This window comes from Mesoplodon mirus (assembly GCF_964341445.2).
Source record: "Mesoplodon mirus genome assembly, chromosome: 7".
NCBI lineage: Eukaryota > Metazoa > Chordata > Mammalia > Artiodactyla > Ziphiidae > Mesoplodon > Mesoplodon mirus.
This window is the reverse complement of record NC_138983.1, coordinates 93,930,644-93,946,486: the sequence shown is the minus strand read 5'-3', so window position 1 is coordinate 93,946,486 and position 15,843 is coordinate 93,930,644. Positions and strand designations below refer to the sequence as shown.

The 15,843-nt window shown below is 45.0% G+C and overlaps 2 protein-coding genes across 2 annotated transcripts in view; both read right to left on the bottom strand.

The window, feature by feature from the left end:
• Positions 1-15,843, bottom strand: part of LOC309807669 (interferon regulatory factor 6-like) — a 1,069,421-nt gene that overhangs the window by 261,080 nt on the left and 792,498 nt on the right. The window lies entirely within an intron of this gene.
• Positions 1-15,843, bottom strand: part of LOC309808884 (forkhead-associated domain-containing protein 1-like) — a gene marked incomplete at both ends in the record, with an annotated part of 100,362 nt that overhangs the window by 37,304 nt on the left and 47,215 nt on the right. The window contains 2 exons of the mRNA XM_082629457.1: positions 3,037-3,160; positions 15,276-15,512. Of these exons, the coding sequence (XP_082485583.1) occupies positions 3,037-3,160; positions 15,276-15,512 (361 nt within the window). The remainder of the gene's footprint in view (positions 1-3,036; positions 3,161-15,275; positions 15,513-15,843) is intronic.

The following is a 15,843-nucleotide window of genomic DNA, read 5'->3' as shown; positions in this document are numbered from 1 at the left end:
GCTTCCAAAATGGCCCCAATGATCCCTACCACCTAGAATTCATGCCCTGGTTAGCCCCTCCCACCCTGAATAGGGCTGCCATGGGTCACCAATATGATACTGTGGAAATGACGGACTGTTTCCTCTCAGGCTGGGTCATAAAAGACACTGTGGCCTCCTCTTTGCTCTCTCTCCAATCACTCACTCTGGGGGAAGCCAACTGCTGTGTCGTGACGACACTCAAGCAGCCCTAGAGAGAAGCATGTGTGCTGAGGGACTAAGGCCTCCAGCCAATAGCCACATGAGCAGCCATTCTGAAGGGGGATCCTCCGGCTCCCCCCGAGGCTTTAGATGACATGACTGATGCCCCAGCCGACATCTTGCCTGCAACTCATGAGAACTAAGTCACCCCCCCCTCAAATTCCTGAACTACAGAAACTGGAGGAGATAATAAATATTGGTTGGGGTTTTATCCATTACATTTTGGGGTAACTTGTTATGCAGCAATAGATAACTCCTCCATTACTGTAGTATCATTTTTTAAACATCTTTATTGGAGTATAATTGCTTTACAATGGTGTTTTAGTTTCTGCTTTATAACCAAGTGAATCAGTTATGCATATACATATCTCCCCATATCTCTTCCCTCTTGCATTGTAGTATCATTTTGAATAAAAGTGGGAAGAAGGGTGCATAAATGCAGTGGTATTGGGTTATCTCCTACGGTTCTTTTCTTGAAAGAACATCAGGCCCAGTTTTAGTGGTAGGTTTCAATCAAGAATGTCTATGAAATAAAGCACAAAATGCTCCAGAATTTCATTTTAAAAATGAGCTTTGCCTCCAGGACAGAGTTCAGTTACTTGGAAATCCCTCTGGGGCTTGCCACACTTTGAGTGGGTCCAGCCCATCTCAAGCGTTATCCCAACCCAGGCCTGTCCGACTCCCTGATCGGAGAAGGTGGGATCTGAGACAGGCTTGATGCTTGGATGAGGTTTCACTGGCCGACATACGGGAGGAAGGTGAGGACCAGCGAGTTCATCCTTCCATTCCTGGTGCCCAGAACAGCACCTAGCCTGGGGGAGGTGCTCAGAAAACATCTGAGGACATCCCAAGTGAGGGAGGAGCATAAGCAGAGACCTGGGGGCAGCAGGGGGTGGGTGTGGGTGTGATTAAGTTGCAGAGTGAGGCAGAAGAAAAGCACAGATTCATACAGAGATGGGGATTCACGTGCGACTCAATGCTATGCCTGGCTTCTACAGCTGTGGGCATGTTTCCTGCTACGCACTGGCTGCTTTCAGAGTGACGTGCCCCTCCGAGGCTCACTGCCTCCTCCCTGTCACCTGCTTCTCTCTCTCCCCTCGTCTGTGAGTGGCCCCATCCTCTTCAGGTCTCTAGACATGTCAGTTTCTGCTTAAAAACCTCCACTGGATTCCCAACACCCTTGGAATAAAAACCCAGACCCCCCCGACCCTGCCCAGCCCCACAATCCCCTGTTCACTCCACGCAGGCTCGCTTGCCCTTGGCTTGTCCTTGCCCACCTGAAACAGGTCCTCTCTAAAAGAAGGACATAGCGGTGGAGGATACAACATGAACTGGTTAGAATCGGCTAGGTCCAAGGGGGCGTAAGATTCGAGTTCCAGGGGAACTGGAGCCCCATTACAGGCTCATTGTAACACATGAGCGAAATGACACACCCATCAGCACCAGGACTGTTCCGAGGCTGACCATAAAGGTCAAAAAGTGGGTGGTGGGGCTTCCCTGGTGGCGCGGTGGTTGAGAGTCCGCCTGCCGATGCAGGGGACACGGGTTCGTGCCCCGGTCCGGGAAGATCCCACATGCTGCGTAGCGGCTGGGCCCGTGAGCCATGGCTGCTGAGCCTGCACGTCCGGAGCCTGTGCTCCGCAATGGGAGAGGCCACAACTGTGAGAGGCCCGCGTACAGGAAAAAAAAAAAAAAAAGTGGGTGTTGGCCCAATTCCTGGAAATCCCCGCCCCTTCCCCAAAATATTAGAGTTGTCCCAATCCTCCCACTCTTTAGCCTATAAAATTACCCAGCCCATAAAAACTAACTGCCCCATATTTGGGGGCCTCTAGCCTTCTGAAATGGCCCACACTCTGTCTGTGGAGTGTGTTTCTCTCTAAAGAAATCCACTTCTTACTTTGTCTCTCACTGAATTCTTTCTGCATGAGACATAAAGAACCTGAGCTTTATTAAGTCCCGAGACCAGATGCATGATCTCGATTAAAAGATAGTGGGTTCTGAGTGGGTTCGAGTCCCAGCCCACGGGTTCAAGTCCCACCTGAGTTCCATGGTTGCACACCCACTAAGCTGGTCCCCCTTGGCCTCCCCCCTTGAAGCGCTGGCCACCACGACACACAGTTTATTTTCTCCACAGCAGCACTGCTCTCTGAAGTGGGCTTGTTTATTCATCCGTTTACTTTTATTGTCTGTCACCCCCTCCCAAATCTGTGAGTACAGGAATCTGACTGTCTTTTTTGGCTCTCCCTCCCTGGAGCCTGGAACGGGGCCTGACACCTAGAAGGAGGTCAAGAAACATGTGGAAGCAATGAAGGAATCCAGGGAATCAAAGCTCAGCCACAGCTGTGCGTTGGCTGCCCCTCTCCCAACCCAAGCCCTTTATCAGGGAACCACCTCTGATCAAATTAGAAAATGGTTTCCCTTGGGCCCAAGTGCACTCGGCTGAAATGGGTGAGACCATGGGTGCCTTAAAGGAGTGACCCCATTTTGTCCACGCTCTAGTTTGCACTCAGGCTGCTTTGTGGAACCACCCAAGCCACAAGGCGACCTGTGTTCTCCCTGGTGGGGCCAGTGCTCAGGAGACCTTGTAGCCAAGAGATACCATTCTCTCAAATATTTACCAGGCCCTGCCCTCGGAACTGGGTGGCAAGAAACCTCCACTGAGGGAGAACTCTAATGCACTGACACGGGTGATCCCTGAGGCTGCACCCAGGTCACGGGCACAGGTGTGCTGGTTGACTGGTGATGTCTGCAGGGGGAGGGCAGAAGCTCTGGGGCCTGAATGCAGAAGGGCCTCACCTGACGTGATGGCGGCGTCCCTCCTTAAGTTCTCGGCCTCGTGCTTCAGGGAGGTGATTTCTAAGTTTCTCTCAGACAGGGTCTGGCTCAGCACCTGGTTGTAGCCTTGCTGTAGGGCACTGATCTGTGGAAAGAGGCAACACACAGTCAGAGGGGGCCAGCCAGGCCTGCAGGACACGCCGGTACTTCTCCAACGTTGGGCAAAGAGTCGGGTTGATCTTGGATCGGGGTGTTGGGGAAACCAAGGTTTTCCGTTGTCACTAGTGGAAGGGGCAGGAGGGGGCCTGTTCCTTCAGTGACCACCATGTCATCGGTCCTCGAGACACGGACCTTATCTTTGTGGCCACCCAGGGGCTCCAGTGCTGCTGTCTTCCTATGACCTGTGGGTTTTCAGCCATAAATAGACCAGCTGTTGGTTCCAGATCATCCAGCACTGACTGGATGCACAGCAAAGTTCAAGAGCCGGGAGCAGGTTATGAAATGAATTCCCTCTAATGAGAATAGAGGGTAGTTTATACCTCACAGAACACTCCAGAGTTTACAAAGCCCGTTCACACGTGCTACACTGATACTCGTCACAGCGTTGCTGAAGGCTGACGTTCCCATTAATGTGCCCATTTTGCAAGGGAGCCAGGTTGAGACTCAGAGAGGCGAGGCCCCCTGCTCGGCATCACGTGGCTGGTCAGACGTGGAGTCTGATTCAAACCCAGTCTTTAGTTGCCTGGTTCCTCCTTCCCAGGTGGCTCTAGGAATGAGCGTGAGAAGTTGGAGGCTGTAAAGCATGGCATGGACTCGGGAGCCGGACTGTGGCCTTCAAGTCCTGCCTCTGCCAGTTAATTGGCTTTGTGAACACAAGGAGGACACCATATTCTGTTTCCTTTTGTTCAGTCTGTATGCGGGGTGATGGTAGTCCCAACCTGATAGGATTGTTAGAAGTATTTTAATAAGTTAACATGTGTACAAGTGCTCAGATCATGCCTGGCACACGGCACAGGGGGATGAGCTGTGACGGTCCTCTCCTCTACCTACCACGGGGTGTTTTTTTTGTTTTTTTTTTTTTGCGGCACGCGGGCCTCTCACTGTTGTGGCCTCTCCCTTTGTGGAGCACAGGCTCCGGACGCGCAGGCTCAGCGGCCATGGCTCACGGGCCCAGCCGCTCCATGGCATGTGGGATCTTCCCGGACCGGGGCACGAACCCATGTCCCCTGCATCGGCAGGCGGACTCTCAACCACTGCGCCACCAGGTAAGCCCTCACGGGGTGTTTTAGCTTCAGCTTCCCTCGTGCGTCTCTGGGGAAGATAGTTGGTAATCTTTATGTGTGCATTTGCAAGCCTTGCCAGGCTCACTTAAATGCCAGTGTGGTTGTTATTAAGAGGAAATACAAGGGCTTCCTTGGTGGTGCAGTGGTTGAGAGTCTGCCTGCCGATGCAGGGGACACGTGTTCATGTCCCGGTCTGGGAAGATCCCACATGCCGCGGAGCGGCTGGGCCCGTAGCCATGGCCCCTGAGCCTGCGCGTCCGGAGCCTGTGCTCCGCACTGGGAGAGACCACAACAGTGAGAGGCATGCGTACCACAAAAAAAAAAAAAAAAAAAAGAGGAAATACAGGAATCGTGGGTGGGAGCACCACAGGCCGGCTCTATCTATGGCTGCTGTGAGCACCCTCTAAATCCATGGATCAGAGCCCCCTCAAGGGCCGGTCCCTCTCCAGGGGTCTAGGTCTACACGTGGGGTGCGGAAGGCTCTCCATCAAATGCAACGTTGGTAAGGGCCCGAAAGTAGCTGCCAGGCCTCGGCCTCCACAGAGCAGGTACCCGAGAGGCCGGGAAAGAGAGCTGGGCCCAGAACCCCCTCCCTCTCGGTCTGATGTGGCCAGACTGCTTGTTCTGAGTGGCCAGGACTTTCCCAACTCAAGGTGCACTGTGGGCCTTTGCCCTGTGATTTTTCAGATGTCAGGCCTCAGTACTCCCACAGGGACCCATTTACTGGGGCATAAATGCTACGCAATCCGTAGACAGGACAAGAGCTAGCTTGTTTTGCTTTTCTTTTTTTTTTTTTTTGCAGTACGCGGGCCTCTCACTGTTGTGGCCTCTCCCGTTGTGGGGCGCAGGCTCCGGACGCACAGGCTCAGCGACCATGGCCCACGGGCCCAGCCGCTCTGCGGCATGTGGGATCTTCCCGAACTGGGGCACGAACCTGCGTCCCCTGCATCGGCAAGCGGACTCTCAACCACTGCACCACAAGGGAAGCCCCACTAGCTTATTCTGATAGATCAAAATGGAAGTGACAAGGAGAAGGGTGCAGTTTCTTTTCTTTTTTTAAAAATAAATTTATTTATTTTTGGTTGCGTTGGGTCTTTGTTGCGGTGCACAGGCTTATTGCAGCGCCTTCTCTTGTTGCAGAGCATGGGCTCTAAGTACACGGGCTTCAGTAGTTGTGGCACGAGGGACTCAGTAGTTGTGGCGCACGGGCTTAGATGCTCCGCGGCATGTGGGATCTTCCCCAACCAGGGCTCGAGCCCGTGTCCCCTGCACTGGCAGGCGGATTCCTAACCACTGTGCCACCAGGGAAGTCCTGGGTGCAATTTCTTTGTTCTCCTAAGGTAAGGTTGCCAGATTTAGGGGAGGAAAAAAGGATGTTCACTTAAAATAGGATTTCAGATAATGAATAATATTTTAGTGCAAATGTGTCCCATGCAATATTTGGGACACACACTAAAACGAAATTCTAAAATTCAAATTTAACTGGGTGTCCTTACTTTTTCTAGCAACCCCACCCGAAGAGAGTTCCTAAACTTCAGTCATTCATATACCACTTTCACTATTTTTCCCATGTCTCTTGGCTAGCCCCACTATAATTTCTTAGCATTTTTCGTAGAAGCAGCTCCCTTTTTAAACTTAAAAACGTGCATTAAATTAAAAATAACTGTTATAAGAGTAAATAGAGATTCAGTATCTTAAATAAAAATAATCCCTCCAAAAGAAGAAATACAGGAATTTCCCTGTTTACCATCAGGCCAGGTTGTGGGCATCACACTAAAAAAAAAAAAAAAAAAAAAAAAAGATTGGGGGGAGGTGGTGGGCATGCCCAGGTAATGGAGTTCGGGCGTGCTGATATGGCCACCAGATGGCGGTCACAGCCTTTGGTCTTGGTTTGTGTCCTTGGAAATCTTGTCATTATTACTCTGGTAGAATTAACAGATACGTCAAGGTCTCACAAGTTTTCTGACTCGTTTCATGCACCATCATGGTTCAGAGTCTAGGACATTTGGGGCAGTTACACTTATTTTTTCCCTGGGGCACCTGAGACATTATTGGGGGGGGTCTATGCTAGAAGTTGCGGGGACACAGGTCACTCTGACCCCCACTCTCCCCAAAGCTATACTTTTGCATGTTTGTGCTTTGGAAACTTTGAGTGAAAAAATTCTTTCACATCTTACTTTTCTCTGTTGGGGGGAAATACAACTTTTCCATAAAAGGTCCTTGGAACACTGAAAGTGTTTGTAAGCTCTTCTCAGCTTAATGCTTTTATTTGCATGATACCAGAGATAGAACACACAGAGACAAACTTCCAGAAGGGAAAACATATGTTCCCCTCTAAGACTCCAGTGGTTTTGACAGATTGAAAATATTTCAATCTGAGTGTCAGAGTTTTAGGATTTCGGATTGCTGGAAAACTCCAAAGAGTCTTCAAACCTCTTTGATACTTTTACTATCAAAGTAAATATCCATATTGTTTGTAATGGCATAAATTCCAAGATGTTTAATGTCTGTTAAGCTGTGTAATAAAATGGGCACTGAATCATAAGAAAGTTAAGAGTGCTAGGAGGAGTGATTGTTTCAGGATGATAATTTGGCTTCTAATTAGCACAGGCGTATAAGAGCACATGGAGGTAAGAATTTTCTAGTGATATTGTAGCGGATCGAAGATCTCTGAGAGCAAATCATTATGCACACACCTTCGGGGACCAGGGAAAACACATAAAGTAATCAGAACCATAAATCAACCTGCCATGTGGCTTACACTTCTGGTGGAATGCTCTGCAGGCAGTAGAATACTTAAGAAACTAAAATGTCAGTGGATGAAACTCGATTTGAGTTCAAACCAATGGAGCCTCTGGTTCATATATGCCTTGCTATAAAATATTCTTCTTCAGTTATAAGTGAAGCTCCAGGGGTAGGGGCGGCAACAGCATGATGCATCAGTGTAATTATTTCTAGATAATTTCTTTGTAAAAAAACATTTTTTCCCCAAGATATCGGCAGCCACTTTAAATAAAACTCAAATTGGGACCGGCTGATATTCAAAGCTATGTGGAAATTATATAATATTCTATGTCAAATATATTTCAATTATTTAAAAAAAGGTATGTGGGGAATTCCCTGGCAGTCCAGTGGTTAGGACTCTGTGCTTCCACTGCTGGAGGCCTGGGTTTGATCCCTGGTCAGGGAACTAAGATCCTGCAAGGTGCGTGGTACGGCCAAAAAAAAAAAAAGGTATGTGGGAATAATTCAGCCTCGTCCATGTACCTGAAAAAGACATGTCATTTTCTCAGGAAAGCTCTGAAATGGGAGAATAACTGAAAGGAATATTTCAGCAAAATTGGGTTCAGTTCAAGAAAAAGATGCTCATTAATGTGTCAGCTACCTGTCAAGGTAGCTGTTTGCACTAATAATTCCTACAGGACCTGTTACTTTCATTGTTTTTTCAAAACCAGGTTTGAAGGAGAGTCATTAGTTCATTTACATATTAGAGCATGTATTTGTTGACTTGTTTTTTCTGTCTCCCTCACTAGAGCATAACAGGGGGAAGGATCATGTCTGTCTTGTTCTCTGCTGAATTCTCAGAGCCTGGAAGAGGGCATGGCACGGGATAGGCCCCCCAAAATATTTCTTTGGATTAATGGACGGATGGATGAATAAAGAACAAACAAACAGCCACAGTCCTAACAGAGTTCTAGAAGGTTACTGGGCCCAACCTTTGCCTTCATGGAGCTTACAGTTTCCTGCTAGAATCTCCTAGGTTCACCATACACAATCTGTGTCCTTTCTAGAGCACCATTTCTAGGACTGAAACTGTGTACCTAGAATCGGTTACAGAAGGGAAAGACAGTAAACAGAGCACAAGAGAACAAAGGCCCCCAAGCACTGACTACGGTTTTTTTTTTTTTCTCTCTCTCTCTTTTTTTAAATGTTTATTTATTTATTTATACTTTTCTTATTAGTCACCCATTTTATACACATCAGTGTATACATGTAAATCCCAATCTCTCAATTCATCATACCACCATCCCCACCCCCTGCCGCTTTCCCCCCTTGGTGTCCATACGTTTGTTCTCTACATGTGTGTCTCCATTTCTGCTCTGCAAACTGGTTCATCTTTACCATTTTTCTAGGTTCCAAATATATGTGTTAATATATGATATTTGTTCTTCTCTTTCTGACTTACTTCACTCTGTATGGCAGTCTCTAGATGCATCCACGTCTCTACAAATAACCCAATTTTCTTCCTTTTCATGGCTGAGTAATATTCCATTGTACATATGTACCATTTCCTCTTTAACCATTCGTCTGTTGATGGGCATTTAGGTTGCTTCCATGATCTGGCTATTGTAAATAGTACTGCAATGAACACTGGGGTGCATGTGGCTTTTTGAATTATGGTTTTCTCTGGGTATATGCCCAGTAGTGGGATTGCTGGGTCCTATGGTAATTCTATTTTTAGTTTTTTAAGGAACCTCCATACTGTTCTCCATAGTGGCTGTATCAATTTACATTCCCACCAACAGTGCAAGACGGTCCCCTTTTCTCCACACCGTCTCCAGCATTTGTTGTTTGTAGATTTTCTGATGATGCCCATTCTAACTGGTGTGAGGTGATACCTCATTGTAGTTTTGATTTGCATTTCTCTAATAATTAATGATGTTGAGCAGCTTTTCATGTGCTTCTTGGCCAGTGGTATATCTTCTTTGGAGAAATGTCTATTTAGGTTTTCTGCCCATTTTTGGATTAGGTTGTTTGTTTTTTTAATATTGAGCTGCATGAGCTGTTTATATATTTTGGAAATTAATCATTTGTCAGTTGCTTCCTTTGCAAATATTTTCTCCCATTCTGAGGGTTGTCTCTTCATCTTGTTTATGGTTTCCTTTGCTGTGCAAAAGCTTTGAAGTTTCATTAGGTCCCATTTGTTTATTTTGGTATTTATTTCCATTACTCTAGGAAGTGGATCAAAAAATATCTTGCTGTGATTTATGTCGAAGAGTGTTCTTCCTATGTTTTCCTCTAAGAATTTTATAGTGTCTGGTCTTACATTTAGGTCTCTAATCCATTTTGAGTTTATTTTTGTGTATGGCGTTAGGGAGTGTTCTAATTTCATTCTTTTACATGTAGCTGTCCAGTTTTCCCAGCACCACTTATTGAAGAGACTGTCTTTTCTCCACTGTATATCCTTGCCTCCTTTGTCATAGATTAGTTGACCATAGGTGCGTGGGTTTATCTCTGGGCTTTCTATCCAGTTCCATTGACCTATATTTCTGTTTTTGTGCCAGTACCATATTGTCTTGATTACTGTGGCTTTGTAGTATAGGCTGAACTTAGGGAGTCTGATTCCTCCATCTCCGTTTTTTCCCCTCAAGACTGATTTGGCTATTCGGGGTCTTTTGTGTCTCCACACAAATTTTAAGCTTTTTTGTTCCAGTTCTGTAAAAAATGCCATTGGTAATTTGATAGGGATTGCATTGAATCTGTAGATTGCTTTGGGTAGTATAGCCATTTTCACAATTTTGATTCTTCCAATCCAAGAACGTGGTATATCTCTCCATCTGTTGCTATCATCTTTAATTTCTTTCATCAGTGTCTTACAGTTTTCTGCATACAGGTCTTTGTCTCCCTAGGTAGGTTTATTCCTAGGTATTTTATTTTTTGGTTGCAGTGGTACATGGGAGTGTTTCCTTAATTTCTCTTTCAGATTTTTCATCATTAGTGTATAGGAATGCAAGAGATTTCTGTGCATTCATTTTGTGTCCTGCAACTTGACCAAGTTCACTGATTAGCTCTAGTAGTTTTCTGGTGCCATCTTTAGGATTCTCTCTGTATAGTATCCTGTCATCTGCAAACAGTGACAGTTTTACTTCTTCTTTTTCAATTTGGATTCCTTTTATTGCTTTTTCTTCACTGATTGCTGTGGCTAGGACTTCCAAAACTATGTTGAAGAATAGTAGTGAGAGTGGACATCCTTGTCTTGTTCCTGATCTTAGAGGAAATGCTTTCAGTTTTTCACCATTGAGAATGATGTTTGCTGTGGCTTTGTCATATATGGCCTTTACTATGGTGAAGTAGGTTCCCTCTATGCCCACTTTCTGGAGAGTTTTTATCATAAATCAGTGTTGAATTTTGTCAAAAGTGTTTTCTGCATCCATTGAGATGATCATATGGTTTTTCTTTTTCAATTTGTTAATATCGTGTATCACATTGATTGATTTGCATATATTGAAGAATCCTTGCCTCTCTGGGATAAATCCCACTTGATCATGGTGTATGATCCTTTTAATGTGTTGTTGGATTCTGTTTGCTAGTATTTTGTTGAAGATTTTTGCATCTATATTCATCAGTCATATTGGTCTGTAATTTTCTTTTTTTGTAGTATCTTTGTCTGGTTTTGGTATCAGGGTGATGGTGGCCTCAGAGAATGAGTTTGGGAGTGTTCCTTCCTCTGCAATTTTTTGGAAGAGTTTGAGAAGGATGGGTGTTAGCTCGTCTCTAAATGTTTGATAGAATTCACCTGTGAAGCCTTCTGGTCCTGGACTTCTGTTTGTTGGAAGATTTTTAATCACAGTTTCAATTCCATTACTTGTGATTGGTCTGTTCATATTTTCTATTTCTTCCTGGTTCAGTCTTGAAAGGTTATAACTTTCTAAGAATTTGTTCATGTCTTCTAGGTTGTCCATTTTATTGGCATAGAGTTGCTTGTAGTTGTCTCTTAGGATGCTTTGTATTTCTGCGGTGTCTGTTGTAACTTCTTTTTCCTTTCTAATTTTATTGATTTGAGTCCTCTCCCTCTTTTTCTTGATGAGTCTGGCTAATGGTTTATCAATTTTGTTTAACTTCTCAAAGAACCAGCTTTTAGTTTTATTGATCTTTGCTATTGTTTTCTTTGTTTCTATTTCATTTATCTCTGCTCTGATCTTTATGATTTCTTGCCTTCTGCTCACTTTGGGTTTTGTTTGTTCTTCTTTCTCTAGTTCCTTTAGGTGTAACGTTAGATTGTTTATTTGAGATTTTGCTTGTTTCTTGAGGTGGGCTTCTATAGCTATAAACTTCCCTCTAAATCTATGGGATGCTTTTGCTGCATCCCATAGGTTTTGGATCGTCGTGTTTTCATTGTCATTTGTCTCAAGGTATTTTTTGATTTCCTCTTTGATTTCTTCAGTGATGTCTTGGTTATTTAGTAACGTACTGTTTAGCCTCCGTGTGTTTGTGTTTTTTACAGGTTTTTCCCTGTAATTCATTTCTAATCTCATAGCGTTGTGGTCAGAAAAGATGCTTGATATGATTTTAATTTTCTTAAATTTCCTGAGGCTTGATTTTTGACCCAAGACGTGATCTATTCTGGAAAATGTTCCATGCGCACTTGAGAAGAAAGTGCAATCCGCTGTTTTTGGACAGAATGTCCTACAAATATCAATTAAATCTATCTGGTCTATTGTGTCATTTAAAGCTTGTGTTTCCTTATTAATTTTCTCTTTGGATGATCTGTCCATTGGTGTAAGTGAGGTGTTCAAGTCCCCCACTATTATTGTGTTACTGTTGATTTCCTCTTTTAGAGCTGTTAGCAGTTGCCTTATGTATTGAGGTGCTGCTATGCTGGGTGCATATATATTTATAATTGTTACATCTTCTTCTTGGATTGATCCCTTGATCATTACGTAGTGTCCTTCCTTGTCTCTTGTAACATTCTTTATTTTAAAGTGTATATTATCTGATATGAGTAATGCTACTCCAGCTTTCTTTGATTTCCATTTGCATGGAATATCTTTTTCCATCCCCTCACTTTCAGTCTGTATGTGTCCCTAGGTCTGAAGTGGGTCTTCTGTAGAAAGCATATATATGGGTCTTGTTTTTGTATCCATTCAGCAACCCTGTGTCTTTTGGTTGGAGCATTTAATCCATTCACGTTTAAGGTAATTATCGATATGTATGTTCCTATGACCATTTTCTTAATTGTTTTGGGTTTGTTTTTGTAGGTCCTTTTCTTCTCTTGTGTTTCCCACTTACAGAAGTTCCTTTAACATTTGTTGTAGAGCTGGTTTGGTGGTGCTCAATTCTCTTATCTTTTGCTTGTCTGTCAAGCTTTTGATTTCTCCATCGAATCTGAATGAGATCCTTGCTGGGTAGAGTAATCTTGGTTGTACGTTCTTCCCTTTCATCACTTTAAGTATATCATGCCACTCCCTTCTGGCTTGTAGACTTTCTGCTGAGAAATCAGCTGGTAACCTTCTGGGAGTTCCCTTGAATGTTATTTGTCATTTTTCCCTTGCTGCTGTCAATAATTTTTCTTTAATTTTTGCCAAGTTGATTACTATGTGTCTCGGTGTGTTTCTCCTTGGGTTTCTCCTGTATGGGACTCTCTGTGCTTCCTGGACTTGGGTGGCTATTTCCTTTCCGATGTTAGGGAAGTTTTTGACTATAATCTCTTCAATATCTTCTCGGGTCCTTTCTCTCTCTCTTCTCCTTCTGGGACCCGTATAATGTGAACGTTGTTGTGTTTAATGTTGTCCCCGAGGTCTCTTAAGCTGTCTTCATTTCTTTTCATTCTTTTTTCTTTATTCTGTTCCGCAGCAGTGAATTCCACCATTCTGTATTCCAGGTCACTTATCTGTTCTTTTGCCCCAGTTATTCTATTGATTCCTTCTAGTGTATTTTTTTTTCAGTTATTGTATTCTTCATCTCTGTTTGTTTGTTCTTGAATTCTTCTAGATCTTTGTTAAACGTTTCTTGCATCTTCTGGATCTTTGCCTCCATTCTTTTTCTGAGGTCCAGGATCATCTTCACTATCATTATTCTGAATTCTTTTTCTGGAATATTGCCTCTCTCCATTTCATTTAGTTGTTTTTCTGGGGTTTTATCTTGTTCCTTCATCTGTTACATAGCCCTCTGCCTTTTCATCTTCGCTGTTTTTCTGTGGATATGGTTTTTGTTCCACAGGCTGCAGGATTGTAGTTCTTCTTGCTGCTGCTGTCTGCCCTCTGGTGGATGAGGCTATCTAAGAGGCTTGTGGAAGTTTCCTGATGGGAGGGACTGGTGCTGGGTAGAGCTGGCTCTTGCAATGGTGGGCAGAGCTCAGTAAAACTTTAATCTGCTTGTCTGCTGATGGGTGGGTTGGTTTCCCTCCCTGTTAGTTGTTTGGCCTGAGGTGACCCAACACTGGAGCCTACCCAGGCTCTTTGGTGGGGTTAATGGCATACTCTGGGAGGGCTCATGCCAAGGAATACTTCCCAGAACTTCTGCTGCCAGTGTCCTTGTCCCTTGGTGAGCCACAGCTGCCCCCCGCCTCTGCAGGAGACCCTCCAACACTAGCAGGTAGGTCTGGTTCAGTCTCCTATGGGGGTCACTGCTCCTTCCCCTGCGTCCCAATGCACACACTACTTTGTGTGTGCCCTCCAAGAGTGGAATCTCTCTTTCCCCCAGTCCTGCCAAAGTCCTGCAATCAAATCCCACTAGCCTTCAAAGTCTGAGTCTCTAGGAATTCCTCCTCCCATTGCCAGACCCCCAGGTTGGGAAGCCCGATGTTGAGCTCAGAACCTTCACTCCAGTGGGTGGACTTCTGTGGTATAAGTGTTCTCCAGTTTGTGAGTCACCCACCCACCAGTTATGGGATTTGATTTTATTGGGATTGCGCCCCTCATACTGTCTCTTTGCGCCTTCTCCTTTGTCTTTGCATGTGGGGTATCTTTTTGGTGAGCTCCAGTGTCTTCCTGTCGATGATTGTTCAGCAGTTAGTTGTGATTCCAGTGTTCTCGAAAGAGGGAGTGAGAACATGTCCTTCTACTCCGCCATGTTGAACCAAATCTGACTACGGTTTTAAGCAGAATTATGCACTGAGGCCAAAATTCATCAATGACCAATTGCTTTTTTATCAACTTTGTTGAGATATAATTTATGAACAAGATCAGTGGCCAATTTTAAAGTAGTTCTTTAAAACTTAAAATTTTTTTTTTTTTTTTTTTTTTGGATTTAGTTTCAGGAGGAAGGAAGTTGACTGGTAAATCCAAACATTCTGGGTGGAGAATTTTTGGTGAAATTCCCTATAAATGAACCAGCAGCTGCCTTCAGGGTTTGATAAAGGCCTCAGTGTTTGGAACACTGTGGGGTTCCTTCTCCCCATCTCCAGCTCTTTCTGGCTGGGTCCGGGTGGGTGTGAGAAGTGGTCACTGAAGCGACAGGAGTTGGGTGGAAATGCAAAGTGGGTGTGAAAGCATGAGGTGTACAAGGTGGCAGAGCTGAGCCCAAATCACATCACTGCCTCTCACTTGCTGTGCAAGCTGTAACAAGCTCCTGGGCATCTCTGAGCGTGCCTCAGTCTCCTCATCTGTAGAATGGCATCTGCCAGAAGACTGAGGTTTAAATAGCTAATGAGGGGACTTCCCTCATGGTGCAGTGGTTAAGAATCTGCCTGCCAATGCAGGGGACACGAGTTCGAGCCCCGGTCCAGGAAGATCCCACATGCTGTGGAGAAACTATGCCCGTGGGCCACAACTACTGAGCCTGCACTCTAGAGTCCGCGAGCCACAGCTACTGAAGCCCTCATGCTGCAACTACCGAAGCCCACGTGCCTAGAGCCCATGCTCTGCAGCAAGAGAAGCCACTGAAATGAGAAGCCCACGCACCGCAGTGAAGAGTAGCCCCTACTCACTGCAACTAGAGAAAGCCCGTGCACAGCAACGAAGACCCAATGCAGCCATAAATAAATACATTAAATAAGTAAATAAATAAATAAATAAGCTAATGCACCCAAAGCACCTGCACCGGGGCCTGAACATGGTAGGCACTTAATCAAATCTAATATTGTTCTTACAAGGCTAGAAACTTGCCAACCCTCCACTCCCTGGATCTGCACTCTTCACCATGCTGTGCTCACTGCCCATTTCTAACTACCCGGGTGGCTCCCCCCAGGCTCTACCTGAGAGCTGTCACCCTGTGTTGTGACCCCAAGGCCCCGACCCACTTGTCTCTGAGCCCTACCTGGTTTTTCAAGCTCTGGATCTCTCTCTGTTGGGCATCGTCCTCTTCATGCAGAACCTGAAACTTGGGCGGGATCACCCTCTCCTTCTGCCTGGAGGTGGCTGTTTCCAACAGCTTCTGCCTCAGGTTGGCCACTTGGTTCTGCAGGCTTGCTATCACGGTGTCTTTGTATTTAGATTCAAGTTCAAAATCGGAGAGACGGCTGACTTCTTTTCCCAGCAGCAGAATTATTTCATCCTGGGTGGAGGACAGATGGGAAATTTACTAGGTGTGGGTCTGGATGTAAGGCTGAGCCCATTTAAAGAAAGACAGGAAAAATATGGTATCATTCTTTGGGAAGGTGAGGGCAGGCAGGGAGGGAAAAAGCAGACTTTCAAGGCTATCTCTGTCACTTCGAAAATCTCATAGAGACAAGAATTGGGTTAAAATGAGGTAATTGTATATAGACTCCTGTAATGGATGTCTGTACCTCACAGGTACGGAAACTTTCCTTTCCCCGAGAATTAGACTTTCATATTAAGAACAACCATCCCACTTGGGAACATTTGTTGCTAGAAAGTTTACTTAG